The sequence below is a fragment of the Bos indicus genome, chromosome 10, assembly GCF_029378745.1.
Source record: "Bos indicus isolate NIAB-ARS_2022 breed Sahiwal x Tharparkar chromosome 10, NIAB-ARS_B.indTharparkar_mat_pri_1.0, whole genome shotgun sequence".
NCBI lineage: Eukaryota > Metazoa > Chordata > Mammalia > Artiodactyla > Bovidae > Bos > Bos indicus.
This window is the reverse complement of record NC_091769.1, coordinates 43,320,011-43,345,322: the sequence shown is the minus strand read 5'-3', so window position 1 is coordinate 43,345,322 and position 25,312 is coordinate 43,320,011. Positions and strand designations below refer to the sequence as shown.

The 25,312-nt window shown below is 36.4% G+C and overlaps 2 protein-coding genes across 3 annotated transcripts in view; one reads left to right on the top strand and one right to left on the bottom strand.

The window, feature by feature from the left end:
- SAV1 (salvador family WW domain containing protein 1) overlaps positions 1-2,979 on the top strand; it is a 31,851-nt gene extending 28,872 nt beyond the window's left edge. Inside the window, exon 5 of the mRNA XM_019968652.2 lies at positions 1,567-2,979. Within this exon, the coding sequence (XP_019824211.2) occupies positions 1,567-1,768 (202 nt within the window). The 3' untranslated portion in view covers positions 1,769-2,979. The remainder of the gene's footprint in view (positions 1-1,566) is intronic.
- Positions 2,980-3,094: 115 nt separating this feature from the next.
- ATL1 (atlastin GTPase 1) overlaps positions 3,095-25,312 on the bottom strand; it is a 74,710-nt gene continuing 52,492 nt past the window's right edge. The window contains exons 7-14 of one of the 2 annotated variants that reach the window (XM_070797393.1): positions 20,974-21,066; positions 19,770-19,908; positions 14,053-14,180; positions 12,890-12,946; positions 11,810-11,881; positions 10,305-10,736; positions 6,220-6,234; positions 3,095-4,411 (exon numbers count right to left, since the gene is read on the bottom strand). In XM_070797393.1, coding sequence (XP_070653494.1) covers positions 4,301-4,411; positions 6,220-6,234; positions 10,305-10,736; positions 11,810-11,881; positions 12,890-12,946; positions 14,053-14,180; positions 19,770-19,908; positions 20,974-21,066 — 1,047 coding nt within the window. In that variant the 3' untranslated portion in view covers positions 3,095-4,300. The remainder of the gene's footprint in view (positions 4,412-6,219; positions 6,235-10,304; positions 10,737-11,809; positions 11,882-12,889; positions 12,947-14,052; positions 14,181-19,769; positions 19,909-20,973; positions 21,067-25,312) is intronic. The other variant, XM_019968651.2, reaches the window with a different exon arrangement.

Here is a 25,312-nt window from a genome sequence, read left to right as displayed (position 1 = left end):
TTGTATTTTTTGTAGTATTTCTCCAATTTGGCAAATAGTTGGCAAATAGTTTCTTCATGGAGACTCAGTATTTTTTGTAGTATGACTCCCAATTTGGCCAACAATTGGAGTTTCCGTCTAAAGAGAATATAACTTTTTATAAACTTAGCTTTCTGCTAAGTTTATCTGTAAGTAAATTTGCAGTGCTCATTAATTAAATTAATAAATTTGGGGTCCAAACTATATTTACCTTGTGATTTTGTGCTTCTGGTATTCTGGTACACATACCCAAGTTGCATAGAAAGGTATGTCAACATGCCAAGCACAGTACGTGGCTCATAGTGGCTGCTTTATGTTTGTTTGCTGTTTCCCTTTTTAAAAAAAAAATTATATGATCCCCTTGGAATAAGATGATAAATTAGTTACCAAAGAATCATTGGGTAGGAAATGTTATAAATTATTAAGAATAAATTTATTAGAATTTACAGTTAAAGTTCTTTCCTGTCTGTTCTGCAATATGATTTGAGAAATATAATATATAGGTATATGCTTTGCTCTAGTTCTTTTTCTAGTCTCAGTAGGTATTAATCATTCAGAACTATTATTCTCATACATCTTGGTCCCTATAGTTTTCTACCTTTCTGATCTTTTAGTCACTGAACAATTTTATTTATTTATATATATATATATATATACACTCACATATACACACACACATATACACACGTATACACATACACACCTCTATAGGTTTCATCCATAAAATAAGATGATTGGATTAGAATGCTGTCTTCAGGTCCCTTTCAATGCAAAGTGTAAATTACCACTTTAGTAGATTGTTGTATACTTCGTCGCAGTATGTGATGTACTTACCCATTGAAAAGGGACTAAAAGCCTTCTGAAATGTATATAAATGTAAACTTACATGAGTCCATCCCCATATCATGCAGTCTTCTACAGTCTTTATTCTCATTCTGAAAAGAGCTGTTCTTTCCTTTCGGCTTGAGTTTTTCTGTTTTTTGTTGTTGTTTGTAATAGCGTATACGCAGCCTCAGGATTATGCAGCCCACTAATGATGGTTCCTTTTCATTTGTTTACCTGCTTAGTTCCTTGTTTGCTATAGTGAACAGTATACCTCAAAAAGCTTTATCAACACTAATGACAAATGATCTTGCCTATTTTTTTGTACTGTTCTTTGAGGGACAGTATGGTCTAAAGTATTCTTACCTTCCTGACAGTTAACTTTGGATGAACTTAAGAACAGCATGAAATGTGTTCTTCAAAATTACAGAACCACAGTGATTTGAAATCAGTGTTCACTATTACCTAGTGTTAATATTAGAATAACTGATACATAAGATGAACAAAATAGGTATTTTTAAATTGAAATGAAGTAATATTAGCAGATTTTTCCTCTTCCTAAAAAAGTGTATTTAAGTAGCAGATAATAACTTGGTTATTTTTAATTGAAGTTTGTGGTTTATTAATTACAGTAAAATTGATACTTATAAAATAGACCAATTTACTAATATAAATATATATTTATGTATATGGTGTGAACATATGTCTGATTGTGTTTTAAAACAGATACGACCATATTCTGAAGTGGGAACTCTTTCAGCTGGCTGACCTGGACACATACCAGGGAATGCTAAAGTTGCTTTTCATGAAAGAACTGGAACAGATCGTTAAAATGTATGAAGCCTACAGACAGGCTCTTCTCACAGAGTTGGAAAATCGTAAGCAGAGACAGCAGTGGTATGCCCAGCAACATGGCAAGAATTTTTAAGTTAATTTTTTAAAAACAAAATTTAAGTTTTTTAAGGGCTTTAAAATATTTTCACAGATTAAAAAACTGCAAATACTTTGGTTAATAAAGGCAGCTTACTTTTTGGAAATTATAAAGTTCTAATTTTACATGTATTTTGTTATTAAAAATATTATTTTATTGAGAAAAAATGAGTTTATCACTTTAAGGGCCAACAATGACACTCTAAATGCTGTATATCTGAAAACTGCTTTGCATATTCTTGATGGAGACAAATGTCATTTAACCAGATATTAAATAGGAAATGATCAGTTGGTAAACTGTCACAATAGTAGTACCTTTCTTTAAAAAACAGAGAAAGAGATAATGTATGCAGTATTTAAAAAGCGTTTACTGCTGTAGTATGGAATATTGTCTGGAATTGGATGGTTTAAGTATTACCATTGTGTAGTTCAAAACAAAACAGGACTTGGAACCTTTATTGTGATACATTTTTATATATAATATATAGGGTTACTCTGCCCTGCCCCCAGCTGTAAAGAACTGTTTTAAAACATGTTGGGAAAATATTTTTTTGGTATGAAAGGGTGAAGGACCTGTAATGTTTCAGGGATAAATTTAGGTAAAAGGCTCCAGCCTGTGTGGGAAAGTTGTGTACAGTACTCAAGAGTTGCTAATGTTACTTCCTTCCTTTGGGCCAGGGCTCTTACGGCATTTAGTAACATGGTTCTGATAAGACTGAGGTCGCTTCCCAACAGCATAGCACGCTGCCATCCTAAAAGACTGGGTTGAGCTGCCAAAAATGACAATCAGGGATTCATTAAGAAATCTTGGTCATTAAATTTGACTGTATGTATTTTTTAATCTTCTAAGAGTTTGTCACAGAAGTTTAAAAGTTGGCATTTTCCTCCCAACTTATTTGCCTTTTGGTTTAGTAGTTATTAAGACACTGTTCATAACTAGCACAGTACATTTGACTGCAGGCAAATTTATGGCACAGCTAGCCTATAAATCTCTACAATTCTGTGAATTTCAACACTTGTTGAAATAGCTGTTCAGTTATATTTACACATGTTGTAAATATGTAAATAAATTTTTAGTTTAGGTAATCTTTCAAAATATAAAGTTCTAGTTAGATATCGATGAATATGAATTATTGATAAAATGTTGAAAATGTTAAATGTTTGGTTTTATATAACAAGCTTATTAAATATATTTTTGTGGAAACTAAATGTGTTGCATTTGAGTCCATGTTTTATGCATAATGCTTACAAAGAGTCTACTTTTCCATTCAGCAGGCCCATAGGCAAAGGAAGCAGAATGAAAGGGGTATCCAAAAATGAAAATAGGCCAGTGGAATTTTATCAGTGGGAAAAGTTATTTCTCAGGCCATGTGATCAAACTTGGCTAAGATGTGAGCTTATATATCTTATGAACTCTCACATACTTTTCCATCTTTACTCTTTACTTAATATTACCATTTCATTTAACTAAAGCTTAGCTATTTCTAAGAAAGTTATAAATTACTCTGTTTTAGAGCTCCTGGATAAGAGGCATTACTTTTTTTTTTCTTTCATTACTGCACATTTTTATCCTCTAAAAAGTATGAAATTCCACTACAGATTTTAGTAATTAGAAATACAATATAGAATCACTGGTTTAAAAGAACTGGAAGGTACCTAAATGGGATCAGCATACATATGTTAAAATGAAAAGCTAAATCTGTAATGGTGTCAACATTAGAGAAAATGCATTTTGAATTTAAAAAAGAGATAGAAACTTTTCCTCTTCTGTATCAGCGCCTCCCAAACATTTCCAAATTCAGTTGTTTTTAATCTTAGGAACCAGAATAAACTTTAATAATAGTTCACATGTTAAAAGAATAAACCTATGATGAATACATATCTTTGTGTACCAAATGAAAAAATATACAATGCAGTGAAACTCAAATACATATACAAAGTGATTTTTTTGTGCATTTTTGATCAAGAGGTTTATATTCTATATTAAACAATAATATAAAAGAAGCAATATATAGTTTCTGATAAAGCAACTGAAAAGCTCTCTTAGATGTCTTTTATAATAAAAGCTAATGGTATATGTAAGATGGTATAGGTTGAATCAAGCCTATTGAGCTATGTTTTAACAAATGCCTATGTGAAATAATTTAAAAATTCTTCTGTAGAAATTAAATGAGCATATCCAAATGTGGAGTAATATTACTACATGGTTTAACTATAACCCAGTAGTAGTATTTAGTAAATTCAAGCAGAACACATGTACCATTATCATAAATAGACAAATTCTTTAAATTATAATAGCATATTTGAAGACAAAATCAAGAAACTATACATGTTAACAAATGATATAACCATGCATACATATATCTGCTTATTAGACACTGAAGTAAAAGAACTAAGCTGTTGTGCAGTCTTCAGAGGTGCTTGGCATTCTACTCTGTTCTGATGGAAGCACTTTGTATGTTTGCATGGAAACGTAAAACAATATTTAATTGACAATTTGGTCATGCACCTGTATTTTTTAAATTTGGGGTTACATTTTCTTCTTTTCTGATTGTTCAGTAGATTCTGACTTTGGTGCAGGAAAAGCTTGATGATACAGATGTCTGTGGGTTGCTGCTGCACTGTAAAGCTTGTATAAAGCCTAGAAATAAAATAATCAAGATTATTTTAAAAAATGATAAAACATTTTATTAAATACATAGATATAAATTTTTTCCTTTTAGTGTAATTTATGGTACTATATAAAATTTAGCATGCTAAATTTGGAATCCTTAGTAATCTGTCTAACATATATACTAATAACTAGTATCTCAGCAGTCAAAAGTATTTTCAACTCTCCAGTGTGTTGATAGTACTACTTATGCAGGTTGATCTCTATGGTAAATGTTCTATCCTCGGATTGCATTTTCTTTTACCGTTCCCACCTTTTGGAGGAGAGCTTCCTAACCACTGTATCCCAGGGATGTGGAAAACTCATATTGTGAATATTATTAGTTTTAGAATAATTGTGGGAGCTCATAACTTGTGATTGCCAATAGCTAATTTATTATACACAGGTAGAACACTTGCTATTGGACCTTCCTGATAGGTTTTTCAGAAAGGGACCACTTTTTATTCTCCATAATTTCCTGATATGATGGGCTTTCTCAAATATGCTCTTTTCCCTTGCTTCCACTAATCAGTTCATAGCTTACAAAACCTTTATTCAGAAACATTACCTTAGAAAGTCTTCCTTCATTAAAAGTACCTCTGTCGTTGTTATTTGTCTGTGTAACAGTGTTTGCATCATAGAAATGTTTACATACTGCTTTCTGAAGTGTCCATAAATATTTTTATGTTTTTTTTAACCCCTCACCTAGTTTCTAAAATTCATTACCTCCTCTGACTTTCACATAATGAACACTCAGTTAAGACCAATTTATCTGATGTAATTCTACAGTCTTTAAAAAGTCTGAATATTTTTAAAGGCTGAATAAAAGCTTGATATCCTTAAATAGAATTTCCAGGAAATTCCATTCATTTTTATCTTTTTGAGTCTTTATGGCTATTTTCTTAACTCTGAATTATACCATCATCAATTTACAAATGCATACTGGCACAACCTTAGTTCTATTCTGATTCTAATACATGCAGTTTAATCAATGTTTTCTTAAAAGTTCGTATTTTTTCTTAAGATTTGATTTACAAAGTTGAAATTTATTGTTACTGTTTTAGTAAATTCATTTTACTGAATTTTACATAAAATAATTCCTTGTTGACTTATAAATATTAAATATATCCTTGGTATCTGATTGGCAGACATAACCTAGTTATATATAAAACAGCAGAAACCAAGGAAAGAATTACGTACTGTCACTGTAGTTGCTGAAGATCAGTATTGCTTTCTGAAAGTAATGACCTAAATGAGTCCACAGAAATAACTTTTCTTATGTGAAAATGATTCCTTCATAGAAACTTAGATTATTCCTCAGATACAGACTTTCTGCACATGTGCAGTGGGAGAAATGAACACTAATTTACAGGTCAGGTCCAAGGTATGCCAAGAAAGTTAGTTACACTACATGCTGGCCTGAAACCTGCTTAAAGTGGTACAGTATCTCTTTCAGAAGCCACAGTTCTAAAGGTTGTAGCTCTATTTACTCTGCATTACTTAAGTTTCCTCCAGATTTTCATAACTACTTGTTTCACTCTGCAGTAGAGCAAAATGCCCAATGTTAGAGCTTAAGATTTTTGAAAATTTCTAAACATTCAGAAGTAAAATATTCCTGATAATCAATTCTTGTGTTTCATAGGCAGATAAAATTATATATCATGTTCAGAGTAAATTAAATATTTTAAAACCTCTCTACATTGAGACATCCTTTAATGACTAGTTGGTTCATAAAATAAGACAATCATAATGTTTATAAATATACAAATAGTTCTTAATTTAAGAAAAATTTAACTTACCTCATTTGTACTTCCCTGTGGTAAAGGCAGATTAAAGGGGAGAAAAGAGAAGTATATATCCTGCTTCATTAATAGCACTATGATAATCAACCTTATTTACATTAGTAATTTGAGAGCATTTAGGAACAAATACACCTTGAGAGAGGGGACATGTGTATACCTATGGCTGATTCATGTTGATGTATGGCAGAAACCAACACAACTTAGTAAAGCAGTTACTTCAAGTTAAAAATATTTAGACCATATACCCCTGCAGATTTTTTCAATTTAGATTACGTATTTAATCTGAATCTTCTGAAGGGCCCAATTCTATATTTATCACAGGTTTCAGCATCATATTCTAGGAGGGCTTTGGGATTTACCTTAAATAGCCCCTCTTCATCTTTTGAGGTTGAGGGGCTTTTTGAGGCAGTGGCTCAGAGGATCCAATTTTAATTAATTCTTTTCCAGTAGTGCTACCATTTATCAGTATATATCTCAATTAGATTCTTCAAAGACACACAGTATATCCATCAGTTACAATTTGGTTTTAAAGAATATAAACATACTCAATGCTGAGATAATTGTAGCTATCACTTGCTACCTGCAGACCATAAATATTCACAAGTCTTAACTCCAAAATTTTATGAAGAATCTCAACTTTAGTTTCACTAAATTTATTGAAATTTTCATGTGGTAATTGATACTTCCAGAATGAAAGGTGAGATGATTTTTATTCTCGTGTGTTTATAATTGTTTCCCCTGTCCATAATCAGTTATTTGAACAGCAGACCATGGTGACCCTGGGTTGGTTAATTGGACCATAGAGGACAACTGACCCAGAAGCAGCTGATCCAGAAGTTGACCTGGACTCATTTTAGGGCCTGGTACAAATGAATAGTTTAAAGAGACAATCTGAAGTAATCAGATACTGTGTTGAAAGGTTTTACTAAAAGAGACAGTGATACGACTTCAGATGGTCATTTATATATGCTCCTAACAATGGTTCTATGAAGGCCTACAAGATCTTCTAGAACTAACACCCAAAAAAGATATCCTCTTCATAATAAGGAACTGGAATGAAAAAGTAGGAAGTCAAGAGCTTCCTAGAGTTACAGGCAAATTTGGCCTTGGAGTACAAAACGAAGCAGGTCATAGACTAACAGAGTTTTGCCAAGAGAATGAACTGGTCATAGCAAACACCCTCTTCCAGCAACACAAGAGAAGACTGTACACATGGACATCACCAAATGGTCAATACCAAAATCAGAATGATTATATTCTTTGTAGCCAAAGAGGGAGAAGCTCTATACAGTCAGCAAAAACAAGACCAGGAGCTGACTGTGACTCAGATCATGAACTCCTTATTGCCAAATTCAGACGTAAATTGAAGAAAGTAGGGAAAACCACTAGACCAGTCAGGTATGACCTAAATCAAATCCCTTATGATTATACAGTGGAAGTGAGAAATAGATTCAAGGGATTAGATCTGGTAGAGTACCTGAAGAACTATGGACAGGTTCGTGACATTGTACAGGAGGCAGTAATCAAGACCATCAAGAAAAAATGCAAAAAGGCAAAATGGTTGTCTGACGAGGCCTTACAAATAGCTGAGAAAAGAAGTGAAAGGCAAAGGAGAAAAGGAAAGATATACCCATTTGAATGCAGAGTTCCAAAGAATAGCAAGGAGAGATAAGAAAGCCTTCCTCAGTGATCAATGCAAAGAAAGAGAAGACAACAATAGAATGGGAAAGATCTCTTCAAGAAAATTAGAGATACCAAGGGAACATTTCATGCAAAGATGAGCACAATAAAGGACAGAAATGATATGGACCTAACAGAAGCAGAAGATATTAAGAAGAGGTGGCAAGAATTCACAGAAGAACTATGCAAAAAAGATTTTCATGACCCAGATAACCACAATGGTGTGATCACTCACCTAGAGCTAGACATCCTGGAATGCGACATCAAGTGGGCCTTAGGGAGCATCACTGTGAACAAAGCTAGTGGAGGTGATGGAATTCCAGTTGAGCTATTTGAACCTAAAAGATGATGCTGTGAAAGTGCTGCACTCAATGTGCTAGCAAATTTGGAAAACTCAGTAGTGGACACAGGACTGGAAAATGTCAGTTTTCATTCCAATCCCAAAGAAAGGCAATGCCAAAGAATGTTCAAACTACTGCACAATTGTACTCATCTCACACGCTAGCAAAGTAATGCTCAAAATTCTCCAAGCCAGGCTACAACAGTACATGAACTGTGAACTTCTTGATGTTCAAACTGGATTTAGAAAAGGCAGAGGAACCAGAGATCAAATTGCCATCATCCACTGGATCATCGAAAAAGCAACAGTTCCAGAAAAACACCTACCTTTGCTTTATTGACTACACCAAAGCCTTAGACTATGTGTATCACAACAAACTGTTGGAAATTCTGAGAGATGGGACTACCAGACCACCTGACCTGCCTCCTAAGAAATCTGTATGCAGGTCAGGAAGCAACAGTTAGAACTGGACATGGAACAACAGGCTGGTTCCAAATCAGGACAGGAGTACATCAGGGTTATATTGTCACTCTGCTTATTTAACTTCTATGCAGAGTACATCATGCGAAAAGGCAGGCTGAATGAAGCACAAGCTGGAATCAAGATTGCTGGGAGAAATATCAATAACCTCAGATACGCAGATGACACCACCCTATGGCAGAAAGTGCCTCTTGATGAAAGTGAAAGAGGACAGTGAAACTTGGCTTAAAACTCAGCATTCAGAAAACTAAGATCATGGCATCTGGTTCCATCACTTAATGGCAAATAAATGGGGAAGCAATGGAAACAGTGACAGACTTTATTTTTCAGGGGGTCCAAAATCACTGCAAATGGTGATTGCAGCCATGAAATTAAAAGACACTTGCTCCTTGGAAGAAAAGTTATGACCAACCTAGAGAGCATATTAAAAAGCAGAGACATTACCAACAAAGGTCCATCTAGTCAAACCTATGGTTTTTCCAGTAGTCATGTATGGATGTGAGAGTTGGACTATAAAGAAAGCTGAGCACCGAAGAAGTGATGCTTTTGAACTGTGGTGTTGCAGAAGACACTTCAGAGTCCCTTGGACTGCAAGGAGATCCAACCAGTCCATCCTAAAAGAAATCAGTCCTGAATATTCATTGGAAGGACTGATGCTGAAGCTGAAACTCCAATACTTTGGCCACCTGATTCGAAGAACTGACTCACTGGAAAAGACCTTGATTCTGGGAAAGATTGAAGGCAGGAGAAGAAGGTGATGACAGTGGATGAGATGGTTGGATGGCATCACCAACATGATGGACATGAGTTTGAGTAGGCTCTGGGAGTTGGTGATGGACAGGGAAGCCTAGCGTGCCTAAGTCCATGGGGTCGCAAAGAGTTGGACATGACTGAGCGACTGAACTGAACTGAATGAAACCAAGGGCTTTCCTGGTAGCTCAGCTGGTAAAGAATCCCCCTGCAATGCAGGAGAGCCTGGTTTGATTCCCGGTCAGAAAGATCCCCTGGAGAAGGGATAGGCTACCCACTCCAGTATCCTTGGGCTTTCCTGGTGGCTCAGATGGTAAAGAATCTGCCTACAGTGAAAGAGATGTGGCTTCAATCCCTGGTTAGGAAGATCCCCTGGAGGAGGGCATGGCAAACCACTCCAGTATTCTTGCCTGGAGAATCCCCATGGACAGAGGAGCCTGGTGGACTACAGTCTGTGGGGTTGCAAAGAGTTGCACACGACTGAGCAACTAAGCACAGCACAACAAAACCAATGCTAGTCAAATGATAGGTTTTAAGTATGAAGTAATCCACAAATACTTGAGTCACAATCAGCTAAATAAAAACTCAACTGTTTTCTCTCAACTTTAGGGATAAGAAAAACACTACCTAATCCATATATTTTTGAAAAATAGTGAGACATTGACTGGAAAACTATTTCTATAGTTTGTATCTGGCCATCTAGACAAACTCTATATAAAATTCTTAAAGTCATGTTTACCTGTATATTTTACTATATCTAACATAGTGTCTGGCACACAGATGGCATTCAAATAGGTGCTGCATTTAGTTGAAGAGAATTCAGTGTTCATACCTGGTCCCACAAGGCTGCAGCCACTTGGTCTATTACAGCTCCCAGCTCTCGGTATTCTCCAGAGTACCGGATGTATGCCCAGGTACACAGGGTGATAAGGGTCAGTCCCATTATCATATTGCATAGGCTAGCTATGATGTCCAAACCAATGAATCCAGTCACACCAGCAATCACATATGTGATAAAGATGACAACAAACAGTGTGGCTGGGGTACGAGCTGCATGGAAGATATTTTTGCTATCATTGTGCTTGATATACTGGATGTAGAGTTCATCTATTTCAGTCTCCAACTGTTGCAAGTAACGACGGCTAAATTCCTCCCCACCCATCTTCTTTACCCCTCGAAATAGCTTCACAGATTCTTCCTTAAGCTCCAGATGTTTGGTCTGCAGGTCATTAGGGGCCAGAAATGGTTTGTCACCGCCACATATCTGTATCAAATAGGAAGTATTATTTATGCAGTGCACAGTAAAACTAGCAACTGTATCACAATTTTGCACTTAGCTAGCTGAATCTGTTAGAACACATTAATAATCAGAAGGAGCCAACATCTTATTTTGTCAACCCATATCTTTCCACACTCCATTTCTATCAGGGGAGACTATAAGTGGGACTGGTAACTTTATAGGCGACATATTAAAGCCTTAATTTTTATTCTCTTTTCAACACAGATTGGAATAGCCATTACTGAGTCCAATTTCTTCAAGGTGAAAAGGTTTCACTGATTTCTGTTTGGAGTCCATACAGTATTTTCTTCAAGAGAATAAATGGAAACATGTTAAATGTTCATGGACCACTTTTTCAACTTTTTTTCAAAAGTTACAAGGGAAATCTCAATTACCCATACCGTTAACTACGGGTGAGATTTAAATATACATAGGAGACTCTCACTCCATTTCCCCTTTAATTATGTCATAAACACCAGACCATATACTATATTTCCCTTGATTCCAAGGCTCTACCAATTTGGGGTGCAGTTTTGATTTTATAACATTTTCAGTGGAAAGAAAACTCATCACATTAATAGATATACACAATAATCAGTAGATGCATCCTAATTTAGAATGTTACTAGTAAAAAGAGGAAATACAGTACTTAGAAATGTTGGCCCTTGTGGTTTATTTGTTTCTAACAAGTTTTTATACTTAAGACAGAAATTGGACTTGTGGAATACGGGGAGGTATAGTGGAGAGGGTAGCATGTTATTTTAGCTACTTTAGATCTTATAAATACTGGAAAAATCTGTATTCCTCCACCCCTTTAAAAAGAAATATGTTATAGAGAGAATTCATTTAAAATACATTTAAATTTTGCATATGTCATGTTCTCTTGATTTGTTTTTAAAATACTTGAGGAATACAATAAAAAGAAATGTGATACACATAGGCTGAGAAAGCGTAAGTCAGAGCCACTTCTGCATGTGTATACAGTGTAACGTGGAAGAAGAATGAGTTCATGGAAGAAATACTGATTTTACTTAAAACGTGATTTAAAATATTCTTACCTCTTCCATTTTTTTATTGTATGTATCCTTGGCAGTTGCCACGGCTGCTAAATTATTAGCTTCTGCTGTGGCCTTGGGACAAAGTACAAAGTATGATGTAAAATGTTATTAGACTTCCACATATATACACACAACATGCAAGAAATATGCAAAAACTCAAGGTCATCAGATAATTTAAAAAGTGCTGAAATACTTGTGTATCTTCTACATTAGTAAAATTAAAATTTCAAAATGTATAAACTATAGCTTACTCAATAAACCATAGTTCAAAAATGAATTTTCATTTGGAAGATTATTCATCTAAAAAATATTTTTAAGCCTTTCACCAAATGTGTGTGTATGTGGGAGAATCTATAAATCCAGACACATGGGAAATAATATATACATTTTATATATACTAATGGGCTTCCCAGGCAGCACTAGTGGTAAAGAACCTGCCTGCTAGTGCAGGTAGACATAAGAAACACAGGTTTGATCCCTGGGTCAGGAGACCCCCTTGAGGAGGGCATAGCAACCCACTTGCCTGGAGAATCTCATGGACAGAGGAGCCCAGCAGGCTGTAGTCCACAGGGTCAGAGTTGGACACGACTGAAACGACTGCACACATGTACTCATACATAAAACTATGTCAACTTTAAAGATTACTACTGATAGAACAGTGTATCACTGATAACATAAAGGAGGCATTAAGAGTCAGAAATTTAAAAAAAAAGTATGGGAAAAGCAAGTTTTTCCTTTCTTGAATGTTTATTTGTAGAGGCCACTTGTTTAAAACATGGACCTGCTTTTCTTGTCACGTGTATGAATCTAAACCACAGTGAGTCTTTTCTAAACAAATTTAGTACAAAGAGAATGAAGACTCTCTTGCATCTCAGCATAAGTGAGGGTGCTATATGTGTATCTGAAAGTGATTAGATGAATCACTTGCACAAGAGAGTCGTTAATAGAAAAATAATCTGATATATCACTCCATCCATTATTTTTATATGGTGATTTCTGACAGCCAGATTGGAGCATATCTTTAACTTAGCTTTAGTGACAGAATGTTTTAGAATGTCAAGACTCCTGATGAATAAATACCTGTAACATGGATTTGGGATGTGGTAATTCTTCACCTTGATAGATCTTTATATAAGCCTAAAAAAATAAGAAAGAAAAAGACTCATGTTCAAGTAATTCCATTCAATATCTATATTAAATTGTATTCTGAGGTCTAACGCCTTGACAGTTCAAAAAAAAGTTAGATCTTGACAGTTTCAAGAACTATTATCTTTCTCATACTTTTAATTCCCTCTTATTATTATTAGTTCTTGTTCCTTTTTCCTGAAAAGCCCTTTGCACACATTTGCCAATCTCAGTCTTTGCAAAGGCTTACCTACCTCACCTCCTTTAAAACTTTCTCAGATCCCTCTGCTAGGAGTAACGTTTTCAGTTACCCACAGGAATCTGTACCTGCTGCTGCCTAAAGCTTTATGGAACAGATCTGTTCAAGGGCCCTGAGTCTCCTACTAAAATTCTATGCTCCTCCATGGTGTTTTATGCACAGCAAGAATTCAAATTTTAGATAACCTGTCACTTCTTGCTGAGAGTGGTGAAGATAAACAATCACAAAGAAGGTATACAACCACATTTGAAATGACAAAACATCAATTTAAAAATTTGTTATTTTAGTCCTTGGAGCATCAATCCAAAAATCAGATTGATAACCGAAATCTACTATATACATGCATTGGTTTAAAAAATGTGTTTGGGGCTATCTGAGGTAAACAGGTAAATGCAAATTTAAAATATTTCCATTTCAAATTGGCTCTTGGTGAAGAAAGCAGGAAATGTAGAAGAATTTTCTCCAGTAGGAAGGCAAAGTATAACCCATTAGGGAAAATCTTGAGAATGAAGGTAAAATTCAGTATAGGTCATAAGTGAAGACTATGTGACCCTGGGAAACACCTCCTCCCCGTAAAGAGAAGCAAGACTTTTCCAACTCCTAGATACATTTCTGTTTCGAAATAATTTCCCTCAAGATAAAAGGTGACAGTAAAGTTACCTCAAGGAATTTTCTCAAAAAATAATTTCAGAAAGCAAGCTCCTCTTGGGAGTCTAATAATTTTTTAAATCATTTGTATATATTCCTGATACCTTTGCCCCCCATATTTCTATAATTTTCTGTCGTTTTAGGTAGGAACTGCATTCCCAAACATGTCAAATGTAAATACTCACAAGTGCTCTAGAAATAAGAATGATACCTTGAAGTACTCTACCAGACCTCGGCAGGTGATTTTGTTCCCATTGATCTCTTTAATGTCAAGGCTCTCAGGACTAAGCAGCCAAGGAATGAGGATTTTCAAGTTTTTGATGAATTCATCATCTATTTCTAAAGTAGAAGAAAATTCATCATTATTTTAAAATTGTTAAAGGCTTTCATGGGATACCATAAAACATCTGGTAATTACCTCTATTTTTTCCCCAGTGATAAAGCTATCACTCACCTTCTGATCATCTAAATTACTCCTGAAACCCACTTTTCTCAGGGTGAACTATACTCCTTGCCCAACTCCTATTGCTAGTCTTTCTCGTCTCCACTCCAATTACATATTTATTTTGTCTTTCACCTATAAAATAGCTTTCTTGATATTAAACGATGCATAAATGTTTCACACCCTATTCACATAACCATGTCATGCATTCTGATGCCTTTAAGTCTTGTTCACAGTTTTATACAGAGAGAGTTATAAATGGAAGAAGGGCAGATATTTACTGTCTTATAAGATGTATTCCCTCCAGAAAGTATATCCAAAAGTTTTCTGTGTTTACTGTGCCAATCTTATGAAAAATGTATGGAACTGTGTAAGGTGTGTTAGCTAGTACTCAACTTCAAAAAGAAGTGAAATTAGGGCTTCCTCTAGTAGTGAAACTCAACAACACAAAACTGTAAGAAAAGCAATGGAGGCCTTTTAGCTAGCTGGTCAGAAGTATTCTGAGTTATTTAATACAACTAATGGTGATTGCAGCCATGAAATTAAAAGATGCTTATTCCTTGAAAGGAAAGTTATGACCAACCTAGACAGCATATTCAAAAGCAGAGACATTACTTTGCCACAAAGGTCCATCTAGTCAAGGCTATGGTTTTTCCAGTAGTCATGTATGGATGTGAGAGTTGGACTATAAAGAAAGCTGAGCACCAAATAATTGATGCTTTTGAACTGTGATGTTGGATAAGACTCTTGAGAGTCCCTTGGACTGCAAGGAGATCCAACCAGTCCATCCTAAAGGAGATCAGTCCTGGGTGTTCACTGGAAGGACTGATGCTGAAGCTGAAACTCCAATACTTTGGCCACCTGATGCGAAGAACTGACTCATTGGAAAAGACCCTGATGCTGGGAAAGACTGAGGGCAGGAGAAGGGGACAACAGAGGATGAGATGGTTGGATGGCATCACTGACTCAATGGAGATGGGTTTGGGTAGACTCTGGCAGTTGGTGATGGACAGGGAGGGCTGGTGTGCTGCAGTTCATGGGGTCGCAAAGAGTTGGACACGACTGAGCGACTGAACTGAACTGGTAACACATAACCCATTTTATAGTATTAGGTTCAAGCTTAGCATTACAAATTTAGCAAAGTAACACAGAAAACAGATATTCAGAGGACTCTTGAACACAGCAATAATTTTTTAAATCATATGTAAAAAGCAGAGACTTGGTATATCCAGAGACTTGGTATCTAAGCAAAGATACCATGATTTTTAAAAACCTGAATTTCAGCAGAGTCACTGAGTTTTCAGGCTTTGGGATTGGTGATTTCTAAGGTCTTAAGGATAAAGACTCAAACCGTATGATTGTATTTTGCATGTTCCCTGCTTGTTACTGAAATATCAGTTTACATAAGAATTTATGGTTCTTTTCTTTTGCTTACTGTTTTATGACATGTATAAGCATGATGTTGGAAATTCTTCCAACATATTTTCCTTCATGTTTTGTACAGCTTTGAAATTTGTGTCCATATTTTATGAGGACTTGGACAGGAGTTTATTCAAATTTATTTTTTTGTTTGCATTGTACCAGTTTTTACTGATAACTGTGCTCTGTATTTGGAGAAGGAAATGGCGACCCACTCCAGTGGGAGCTCTTGCTAACAATATTAGTGGAAGAAAAGTAAATACATGACCCAGAACATCTGCAGACCAGTTCAGATCAATTTGTGGAGGTGTGCTCATCAGCCTTGGCTCACTGCAAGTGTTCAATAATATGTGTGGGTGGATGATTATTCATAATGATTTATGTTTTCATCATTTCTTCAAGAATTTTTGTCACAAGAGTAAAACCTTGCTAGGAATTCAGGATCTAGGTCAAAGAAGTTATCTGTAACAATTGAGGACACGATACATGCTTTATAAGAATTCCACATGGCAGATGCACCTACGGTGTAGGGCTGCTGTGGAAACTAACCAAGGAAGATATTTTTTCAGGATCATTTGACTCTGACAAGTCATGAGAAATACATCTTTAAAAATAATAACCTTGCACTGGGATTTGGCTATGCTTTCTGAAGTCTTAACTGGAGCTGTTAAGGAAGCAGCTCCCCAATTTATGATGTGGTTACCTGGTCATTCTACAGGTGGTATTATAACACAGAACCACCTCAGAAAAAGGTTAACTCCTTGTTAATTACAAGATTGGATCTGCTATATGAGGGGACATATTCAGTAGGCACTTGATAAGAACTGGTCAAATGCATCATGAATGAATGTGATTCAGTGCTTTCGGTCCTTTTGATTTCCTAAATGGGAAGTGATTCAACTAATAGCAATTAAATATAATCATAGTAGCATAAGTTTTAAATAACACTGGAAATAGTAAGATAGGATAACAATTTTGATAATGTGAGGGACCATGAACAAAAGATAATTATAACAATTACTACTATTGATAAATGAGTTAGAAAATTACTTCTGTAAGTGTATCGAAAGAGTATGTGAGAAACTATCATCAAATAATTTCTGCACAATTGTTTATTCAAGACGTTTTTTCCCCTGGAGGCAACCACTCAGATGACAGCCCTCTGGAGAACAGCTTGGCCAGAAGACAAGACATTCTGGATAGAAATAACCCCATATTATAAGATTCAGGATGGGATGAAAAACTGATGTAGACAGCAGACTCAAAACTGCCCAAGGAAACACTGAGGCACACTAGAGCATTTTGGTGCACAGAGGGATTTAGCAGTAGCCTCATTAAAATGGAACTTTTGACAGTTAACTGAAGCTGCCTTTTATTTCTCTTTCCCTCAGGCTAGCCACTTTGGTAAACTTGCAACTCATGGGTAACTGTAAACCAATTGTGAGTCAATATATGTTTAGATTATGAGTAAAATTTGATGAGGAACAAATCTATTTAAGACTGTGATTTATATCTGCATGATTTATCTTAAACTCTTTCCCTGAATTCTTTCATTGCAAAATATATCTGTTAATTTAAGAACTATAGCTGTGTACTACAGGAAAAGAACAAGGCAGGGTACTTTTTTGTCCCAGTAAAGGACAGTTGAAGGCCTGCTCCTGCTCTGCCTGCTTATGGCTCTCCAACCCCAGAGAAGAAAGAAAGGCCTTGTGGGAGCCCTCTCTTTATGTAATTTATTCAAAACACATTGAAGCCATTAGGTCACTGCACAGTATTAAGAGGTCTGTGTGCTCACTGGTGGGTTGGAATTCATAAGTGACAGTGAAATTATACAATCTTGAAATCCATGCATTAATATGTGCCTGCCTACAGTTGTCTTTCTGTTGTATAACGAAAAGACAATTTAAAACATGTATAAGAACAATTGCTGATAATTGATAAATTTGTATTAACTACAATGGTAAAATAAAAGGTATCTGAGAGAAAACACTATGGATACATGGGGAAAAAAAACTGGTTTGCTTTTTGAATTTGCCAGTTCCACAAAACTGAACACAAGTTGTTCAGCTGTCATTTTTAAAAGTAATTTTAAAGTCCTTTGAGAACAACTGTGCTGCAAGGCTTGTTATGCCACTGTCTCATTACCCCTGACACAATGCAGAAAGGCCAAAGTAAATTAAGGACATGTTTGAATTTAGTGGTGTACTCAATGCTAGGCTTACAAATAAAAAAGTCAGAAATGTCTTTGTACTGAGGTAGGAGGTGGACTGGAGAAGGCGATGGCACCCCAGTCCAGTACTCTTGCCTGGAGAATCCCAGGAACCAGGGAGCCTGGTGGGCTGCTGTCTATGGGGTCGCACAGAGTCGGACACGACTGAAGCGACTTAGCAGCAGCAGCAGGAGGAGGTAAATAGGCCTCCCCCAGGATAAAGCAAATGGAGATTCATTCCCTACTGATGGAAACTCCAAGTCAGGAATAGCAGGACAATTAAGGGAAGAGGTTGGGCCTTTCCCAGACCAGGTATTTCTTGTTTGTGAAGTCAGGAGACCTCCCTGAACATACATGTGCAGAAAAGGCTAATTGCAGGCGAAAGGAGGAGCAATGTCAAGGGATGCTTTACCCAGATGCCTCTGCAGTAGGATCCATCTTGGCTAAGAGATGCGTGTGCACATATGGAAGGATCCTGAGGTACACCAAAGATGGACTGCTGCTGCTGCTGCTGCTAAGTCGATTCAGTCGTGTCCGACTCTGTGTGACCCCATAGACCACAGCCCACCAGGCTCCCCAGTCCCTGGGATTCTCCAGGCAAGAACACTGGAGTGAGTTGCCATTTCCTTCTCCAATGCATGAAAGTGAAAAGTGAAAGGGAAGTCACTCAGTCGTGTCTGACTGTTCGCAACCCCATGGACTGCAGCCTACCAGGCTCCTCTGTCCGTGGGATTTTCCAGGCAAGAGTACAGGAGTGGGGTGCCATTGCCTTCTCCGAAAGATGGACTGTGAACTAGGCAAATCAAAATGACTGGCCAAAGGAAACTTGGAAGAAACGCTCCATAAAAGTAATTCAAATTGCCATGAGGGTACAACTCAGGGACTCTCCCTCTGAGTCTGCTTGTGTGTCCATCTACACATACTGTATTTTTTTTCCCTTCTTGATAAATACTTTCCTCGTTTCACTACTTTCTGTCTTTGTGGGAATTCCCAGGGCCTTTGTCACTGACCACTGGTCTAGTGGATAGGATTTGGTGCTTTCACCACTGCAATCCAGCCCAACCTCTGGCTGGGAACCCAAGCCCCACTCTAAACCATTGCAGGCTGAGGCCATGTGAGATCAGTACTACCTTGGATTAACTGCAAAGCAAATATCTAAAGACCTAATGATTATTAGGAAGGATTAGCTTCTGCTTCTGCAGACTCCTGCCTCCACCTCCTGCTGCCCCCCTTCCCTCTTTTTTTAGACGATTTGAATTGCTTTGGAATCTTAAAACATTAGTCATATCTCTCTGTTTAAGAGATGATTACATACTATTACTTTGAAAAACACTCTGGGGCTTTTGGTTTTTTAAGAAACTAGTCCTCATCCAGAAGATGCTTTCATTATTAGTGAAGTTTTTAATGATTTATAATTAAATTTTTCAGCAGCAGTTTGAAAGAGCTTCACTTCAGTATTATGCAATATTTTTTTCTATCTCTAATTATATAACAATACAAACATTCCAATAATATAGACTTCTATTTTCCCTTTTAATATAAATAAGGAAAATGTAAAAGGAAGATATTAAGGAGCATTTCTCAATGCAGAGGTGAGCAGGAACCTCTGAGAAAGGGTGAGGGTTACTGCTCCCAGGTGAGTGCAGGATTTAGTCTATTTTCTCTGTGTACATATTTGGTACCCATAGAACCCCACAGATCAAGGAGGTGCTCTAGCATGAGCTGGGGATTCTCAATCCCCCTGACAATTTCTAATCAGCACACCTAGATCAGTGAACAAACTAAACTAGCAGCTATAAGCCCAGTGGATAAAATCAGACTTAGTGACATAAACACATTCACTAAAAGACAGACAAACCTTTCAGTTTTCCATCAAAGTTTGGATTGGTAGCTACTTTTAGGCCAGGATGAGGTAGCAGAAAACAGGAAATTTTGGTGAAACAGGAATGGATGTGTTTTCGAACATTCTGTAGTTCTTCATGCTGGTTCCCTGAGACCTGTAGTAAATCATTCTGAAGTTTAAATGACTTTCAACGCAAACTGAACTCCAAAAGAGTTCTGTGGCATTTATATTTGCTATGTCTGGTCACAATGATAAAAAATGACATGACCAGGGCTGATACTAAAAGTTTTGGGTCAATTGCTACATAGCCACATTTACGTATAGTATACATATGGCATTATTACTATAATTAACAAATGTCTACTCTTACTCAGAAGAGCCTTCCAATTTTTTAGTACAAATTAGTGGGATTTTACTCCAGCTAGTTCCTACAAATTCAAATTTTAATTCAAAGTATTCACAAAGACATGAATAGATCATAAGATATTCCTACCTTCTTTTCAGGAGGTACTCAAAGACAGCCTCTTGTCACTTAGTAGGTATACATTTAAATTCTAGAAAGACATCTGGATAGTTGGGTATTTACATATAAGCTAAACTGCCTCCTTTTTTCCTATGTATTAGACAGTTAATAGTACAAATTATCCTAAAAATAACCATAGCCTAAAAAAGTAAGCTTAGAGATCCTGATTATCAAGAGTTCTTTTTTTAATCTCCATTTTTTTCCTGATTACTCATTAGGTATTTTTTTTGGATATCTGTTCAACTATTGAATTGTCATGACACAGACAGTTAATAGCCTCCTCCTAATATCACATTCTGTGAACTACTAGCAAAATGTCCTAAGATTGACTTTGGGGATCTTAAAACTTAAATATTTTCTTAAATTGACTTTAAGCCTCTACTAAAACATGAATCCAGATATTTGAACTGTCAATCTCCAACTGATTTAACTCTTCAAATTAAAGATTTTATCTTTAGGAATAAATCATTGTTTTATAGATAGCTACAAAAGAACTCTTTTTCTGAATCATAATTATCGATAATATTTAAAATTGTAATTGACATTTTGTTAAGTATCACTCTTAGTTTGTTCACAGAGATACTATGAAGGTCAAATGAGTTTGTGGCTATTGAGTATCTATTCAAGAAGTCACTCAACAAAAATAATTTTAGATCACTGTTGGGGAAATGTCATGCATCTAGACAGCTAACAAACCTTGAGGCGTTTCTCCAAGAATTTGGAGCCACCGTCAGATCCATATGAAAATTCGTATGGGAAGCTCCAGTCTCGAACGAGAAATATCAGACTCTAAGAGACAATAAGAACAAAGGATTGATAAAGGAACTCTAAATTGCCTCCATCTGTTTTTTACTGAAATATATTAAATGATATTATTGCCATCTGAATAGTGTTCTTCTCCACATAAAGGAATTAAAAAGCAAACATAAAACCTAGGAAAGTTGTTTCTGAGCATTCACTCCTCTCTGAGATCATCCTACCTGTTTCCATTGAATGTGAACAGAAAGCTGCCCCCAAAATGACTAAAGTTACATAGTGCCATTCAGCCAGTTTGAGGCATCTCTGTCAGTTTTCAGGAAGCTTTTTATGAAGATTCAAGTTTTATTTGAAGAAAGTTTTCTCCTTCCATCCGTCTAAATATTTTTCCTCTATTACATCTGTCCCCTTCTCTTCTTTGGGGGTTCTAATCACGCATACCTGGTAGGCAGAGGGGCGGGAATCCAGGTTTTGTGGGGCCTGAAAGTTATACAATCTGTGCAGGGGAGAGGGCTCAATAGGAAAAAGGTACAAAAATGGGCTAAAAAGTTGATATTTATTTACAATGAGAAAAATAACAAATTACAAATTTTAAAACACGAACACCACAAATACATTTGTAAAAATCCAGAAAAATAACTAACATACCTTTGTAATACTTTTTTCTCCTACTTTTTGACTGCAAATGCTTTGATCACTTTTTTTTTTTGATCACTTCTTCACATGACAATTTTGAAATATTTTCTGTTAGAAAGCTAATTCAGTCTTTCCTCTAACAAGGCCAAAATTTTTATTGTAAAAATGTTTTTTATTGCTAGTAGTTTAGAAATATTTCAGCTTCACAACTTGTTATTTATAATATCATATTTCTTCATCTGTTAAATTGAGATAATAAGGGAGCCAGCCTCACAGGACTACTAAATGAAACAGTATACAGAAGACATTTCGGACAGTACCTGGAACAAAATGCTATGTTAGCTACTTGATTTGATTTTAATGGCCACATAGTATTTTAGCACATGGACAGAACTAACTTATTTTGCATTCTCCTAGATGTTTTCCAGTTTTTCTAAGTACTGTTCTAAGAAATGCATTGATAAACATCCCTGAAGCTGAGTATTTGTTTATATCCAGAAGGATTTTTATCAGGGACTGTGTTCCCCTAATTAGAACAATCATTAGAATCATTTGAGAGGCTTTTAAAAGTACAGAATACTTGGGCCCCCCTCCACACCTACTGCAACCAAGGTAAGAGCAGCTTTCCTTTATCAAGTGCCTATTGTAAGTCAAGCACAACACCAGAATCACACACATGATGTATTTCATGCACTGCTGCCCCAGGAGAGGTTACAATTTATTATTAGTCTTAAAAGAGATATATAAAAATCACCTTCACCCCCCCAACCTGATGTTAATCAAGTAATTTTCCCAAAGCCACAGGCCAGAGTGGAAGAGCTGGCATTTAAACTTGGGAAAATTCCTGCTGCACTGCCTCAAAATTAAGTATAGAAAACATAGTTTACAATCTGACACATTAAAGCATTCTTTTATAAGTTAGATTAACTTATACTTCAATTTTAGTATCTGGAAAAATGCAGGAACTTGAGGGAAAAATTAGAATATTTTAATGAAATTAGCTATCTTTAAAAGTCTAAGCGTTAACATCTCTGGGCTTCTAATTGGGCCTTTTAGTCTTGCCCATTAAAATTGATATTGCTTTTAACTCTCTTTTAAGCTTTTCCATTTTCTTTCCCTTTACAGTTTATCTGTTGAAGAACCTACAAATCTGACCTGGAGAGATTTCCATAACCTGAACCTTGCTGACTGCATAGTCACAGGGCAGTTCAACATGTTCTTTCGTCCTCTGAATTTCCTACAAATTGGCAACTGGATACAGAGTTGTGATCTGACTCTGGTTTTACTTTTTGGCAAGACTCTATGAAGCAGAGTGTTCTTTTATTAGGAGGCACATAGTATATGATTATTTCTCCTTTGGTGAACTTACGTTCAGATCAGATCAGATCAGATCAGTCGCTCAGTTGTGTCCGACTCTTTGCGACCCCATGAATCGTAGCACACCAGGCCTCCCTGTCCATCACCAACTCCCGGAGTTCACCCAGACTCACGTCCATCGAGTCAGTGATGCCATCCAGCCATCTCATCCTCTGTCGTCTCCTTCTCCTCCTGCCCCCAATCCCTCCCAGCATCAGTCTTTTCCAATGAGTCAACTCTTCACATGAGGTGGCCAAAGTACTGGAGTTTCAGCTTTAGCGTCATTCCTTCCAAAGAAATCCCAGGGCTGATCTCCTTCAGAATGAACTGGTTGGATCTCCTTGCAGTCCAAGGGACTCTCAAGAGTCTTCTCCAACACCACAGTTCAAAAGCATCAATTCTTTGGTGCTCAGCCTTCTTCACAGTCCAACTCTCACATCCATACATGACCACAGGAAAAACCATAGCCTTGACTAGACAAATCTTTGTTGGCAAAGTAATGTCTCTGCTTTTGAATATGCTATCTAGGTTGGTCATAACTTTCCTTCCAAGGAGTAAGCGTCTTTTAATTTCATGGCTGCAGTCACCATCTGCAGTGATTTTGGAGCCCAGAAAAATAAAGTCTGACACTATTTCCACTGTTTCCCCATCTATTTCGCATGAAGTGATGGGATCAGATGCCATGATCTTCGTTTTCTGAATGTTGAGCTTTAAGCCAACTTTTTCACTCTCCGCTTTCACTTTCATCAAGAGGCTTTTGAGTTCCTCTTCACTTTCTGCCATAAGGGTGGTGTCATCTGCATATCTGAGGTTATTGATATGTCTCCCGGCAATCTTGATTCCAGCTTGTGTTTCTTCCAGCCCAGCGTTTCTCATGATGTACTCTGCATATAAGTTAAATAAACAGGGTGACAATATACAGCCTTCATGTACTCCTTTTCTTATTTGGAACCAGTCTGTTATTCCATGTCCAGTTCGAACTGTTGCTTCCTGACCTGCATATAAATTTCTCAAGAGGCAGATCAGGTGGTCTGGTATTCCCATCTCTTTCAGAATTTTCCACAGTTTATTGTGATCCACACAGTCAAAGGCTTTGGCATTACGCTACCTTTGCTTAACTGAAGCTCATTCTTCAGGAGATTTCTCATTAAGGGCTCATAGTAACAACATTCTTTGTATTCTTACATGCTAATAACATTTTGTGCCCTTGATAAGTGAAAGTCAATTTTGCTGGATATAAAATCCTTAGCTCACATCTTCTTTCCTTAAGCAGGGACACGTCTTAGTTAGAATTATGGATATTTCTTGTTTCATTACAGTGTAAGTCCCCCTCGCCCCCATGTGTATGTGTGTGTCCTGTGGATTCTTGTGGGGAAAGGAGAGACTCCTGTGGAGGAGAGCATTTAAAAATATCCATATACACTATCTTTAAATAGTCCACTATCTTTAGATAGATGTTCATTCTTGTCAACATTTTTGTCAAAATATGATAATTTGTATTTAGAACATTTCTACCTAAAACATGCACTTTGAAAATAGAGGTTAGATAAGAAGCAACTTTTGCAAAATAGAGGTTCATGAATCAGTGTAAATGAAACCAACTATGTGGATTTGGCTATATTTTGCATTTTTCTTGGAAGAGTTTAGTCTCTTTTCTTGGTCTTTTTCACTGGGCATCTTCCCAAGTCAATCAAATGAGGACCATGTGTAGAATAGGATCAAAGATGAGGTCTTATTTTCTTAAATAAGTACCCTATATCCTACCTACCTCTAGTGTCAAATTCTAAGTTGCTTCCCTAATGCTCCCATCCAGTGCTGCGCTGGTATAAACTGGCTCTCCAACAACATCAACATGCCTTGATTTGTGGCATTTGACAATTTCTGCTGTGCAAATGTGCCTACCATAGCTGATTTCAAGCTACTAACAGTTTAATAACTGGCTTATGTAACTCCTGAATATTTACTAGTTAGCTCTCAAAGTGGTATAAGCCAGCTACAGTACACCCACTGTCCCCATCCCCTCCCTAAATAATTCATATGCTTTACGTTTATCCTGTATGGAATGCTATGAATTTCAGTCCTTATTTCAAAATCCATCCATTGTTCCACACTGCTGAATTTTGATTTGTTCATACATATAGGTCGAGATTTAAAAAGTCAAGAATACAGATTACTCTAACTTTCTCAGATAAAAATTTCTGAAGTCATACTTTTAAAAAATAAATTAAATCCAGTCAGGCAACTGGGGAAAATGATGGACCTACACTTTGCATATCCTTCAAGTGAT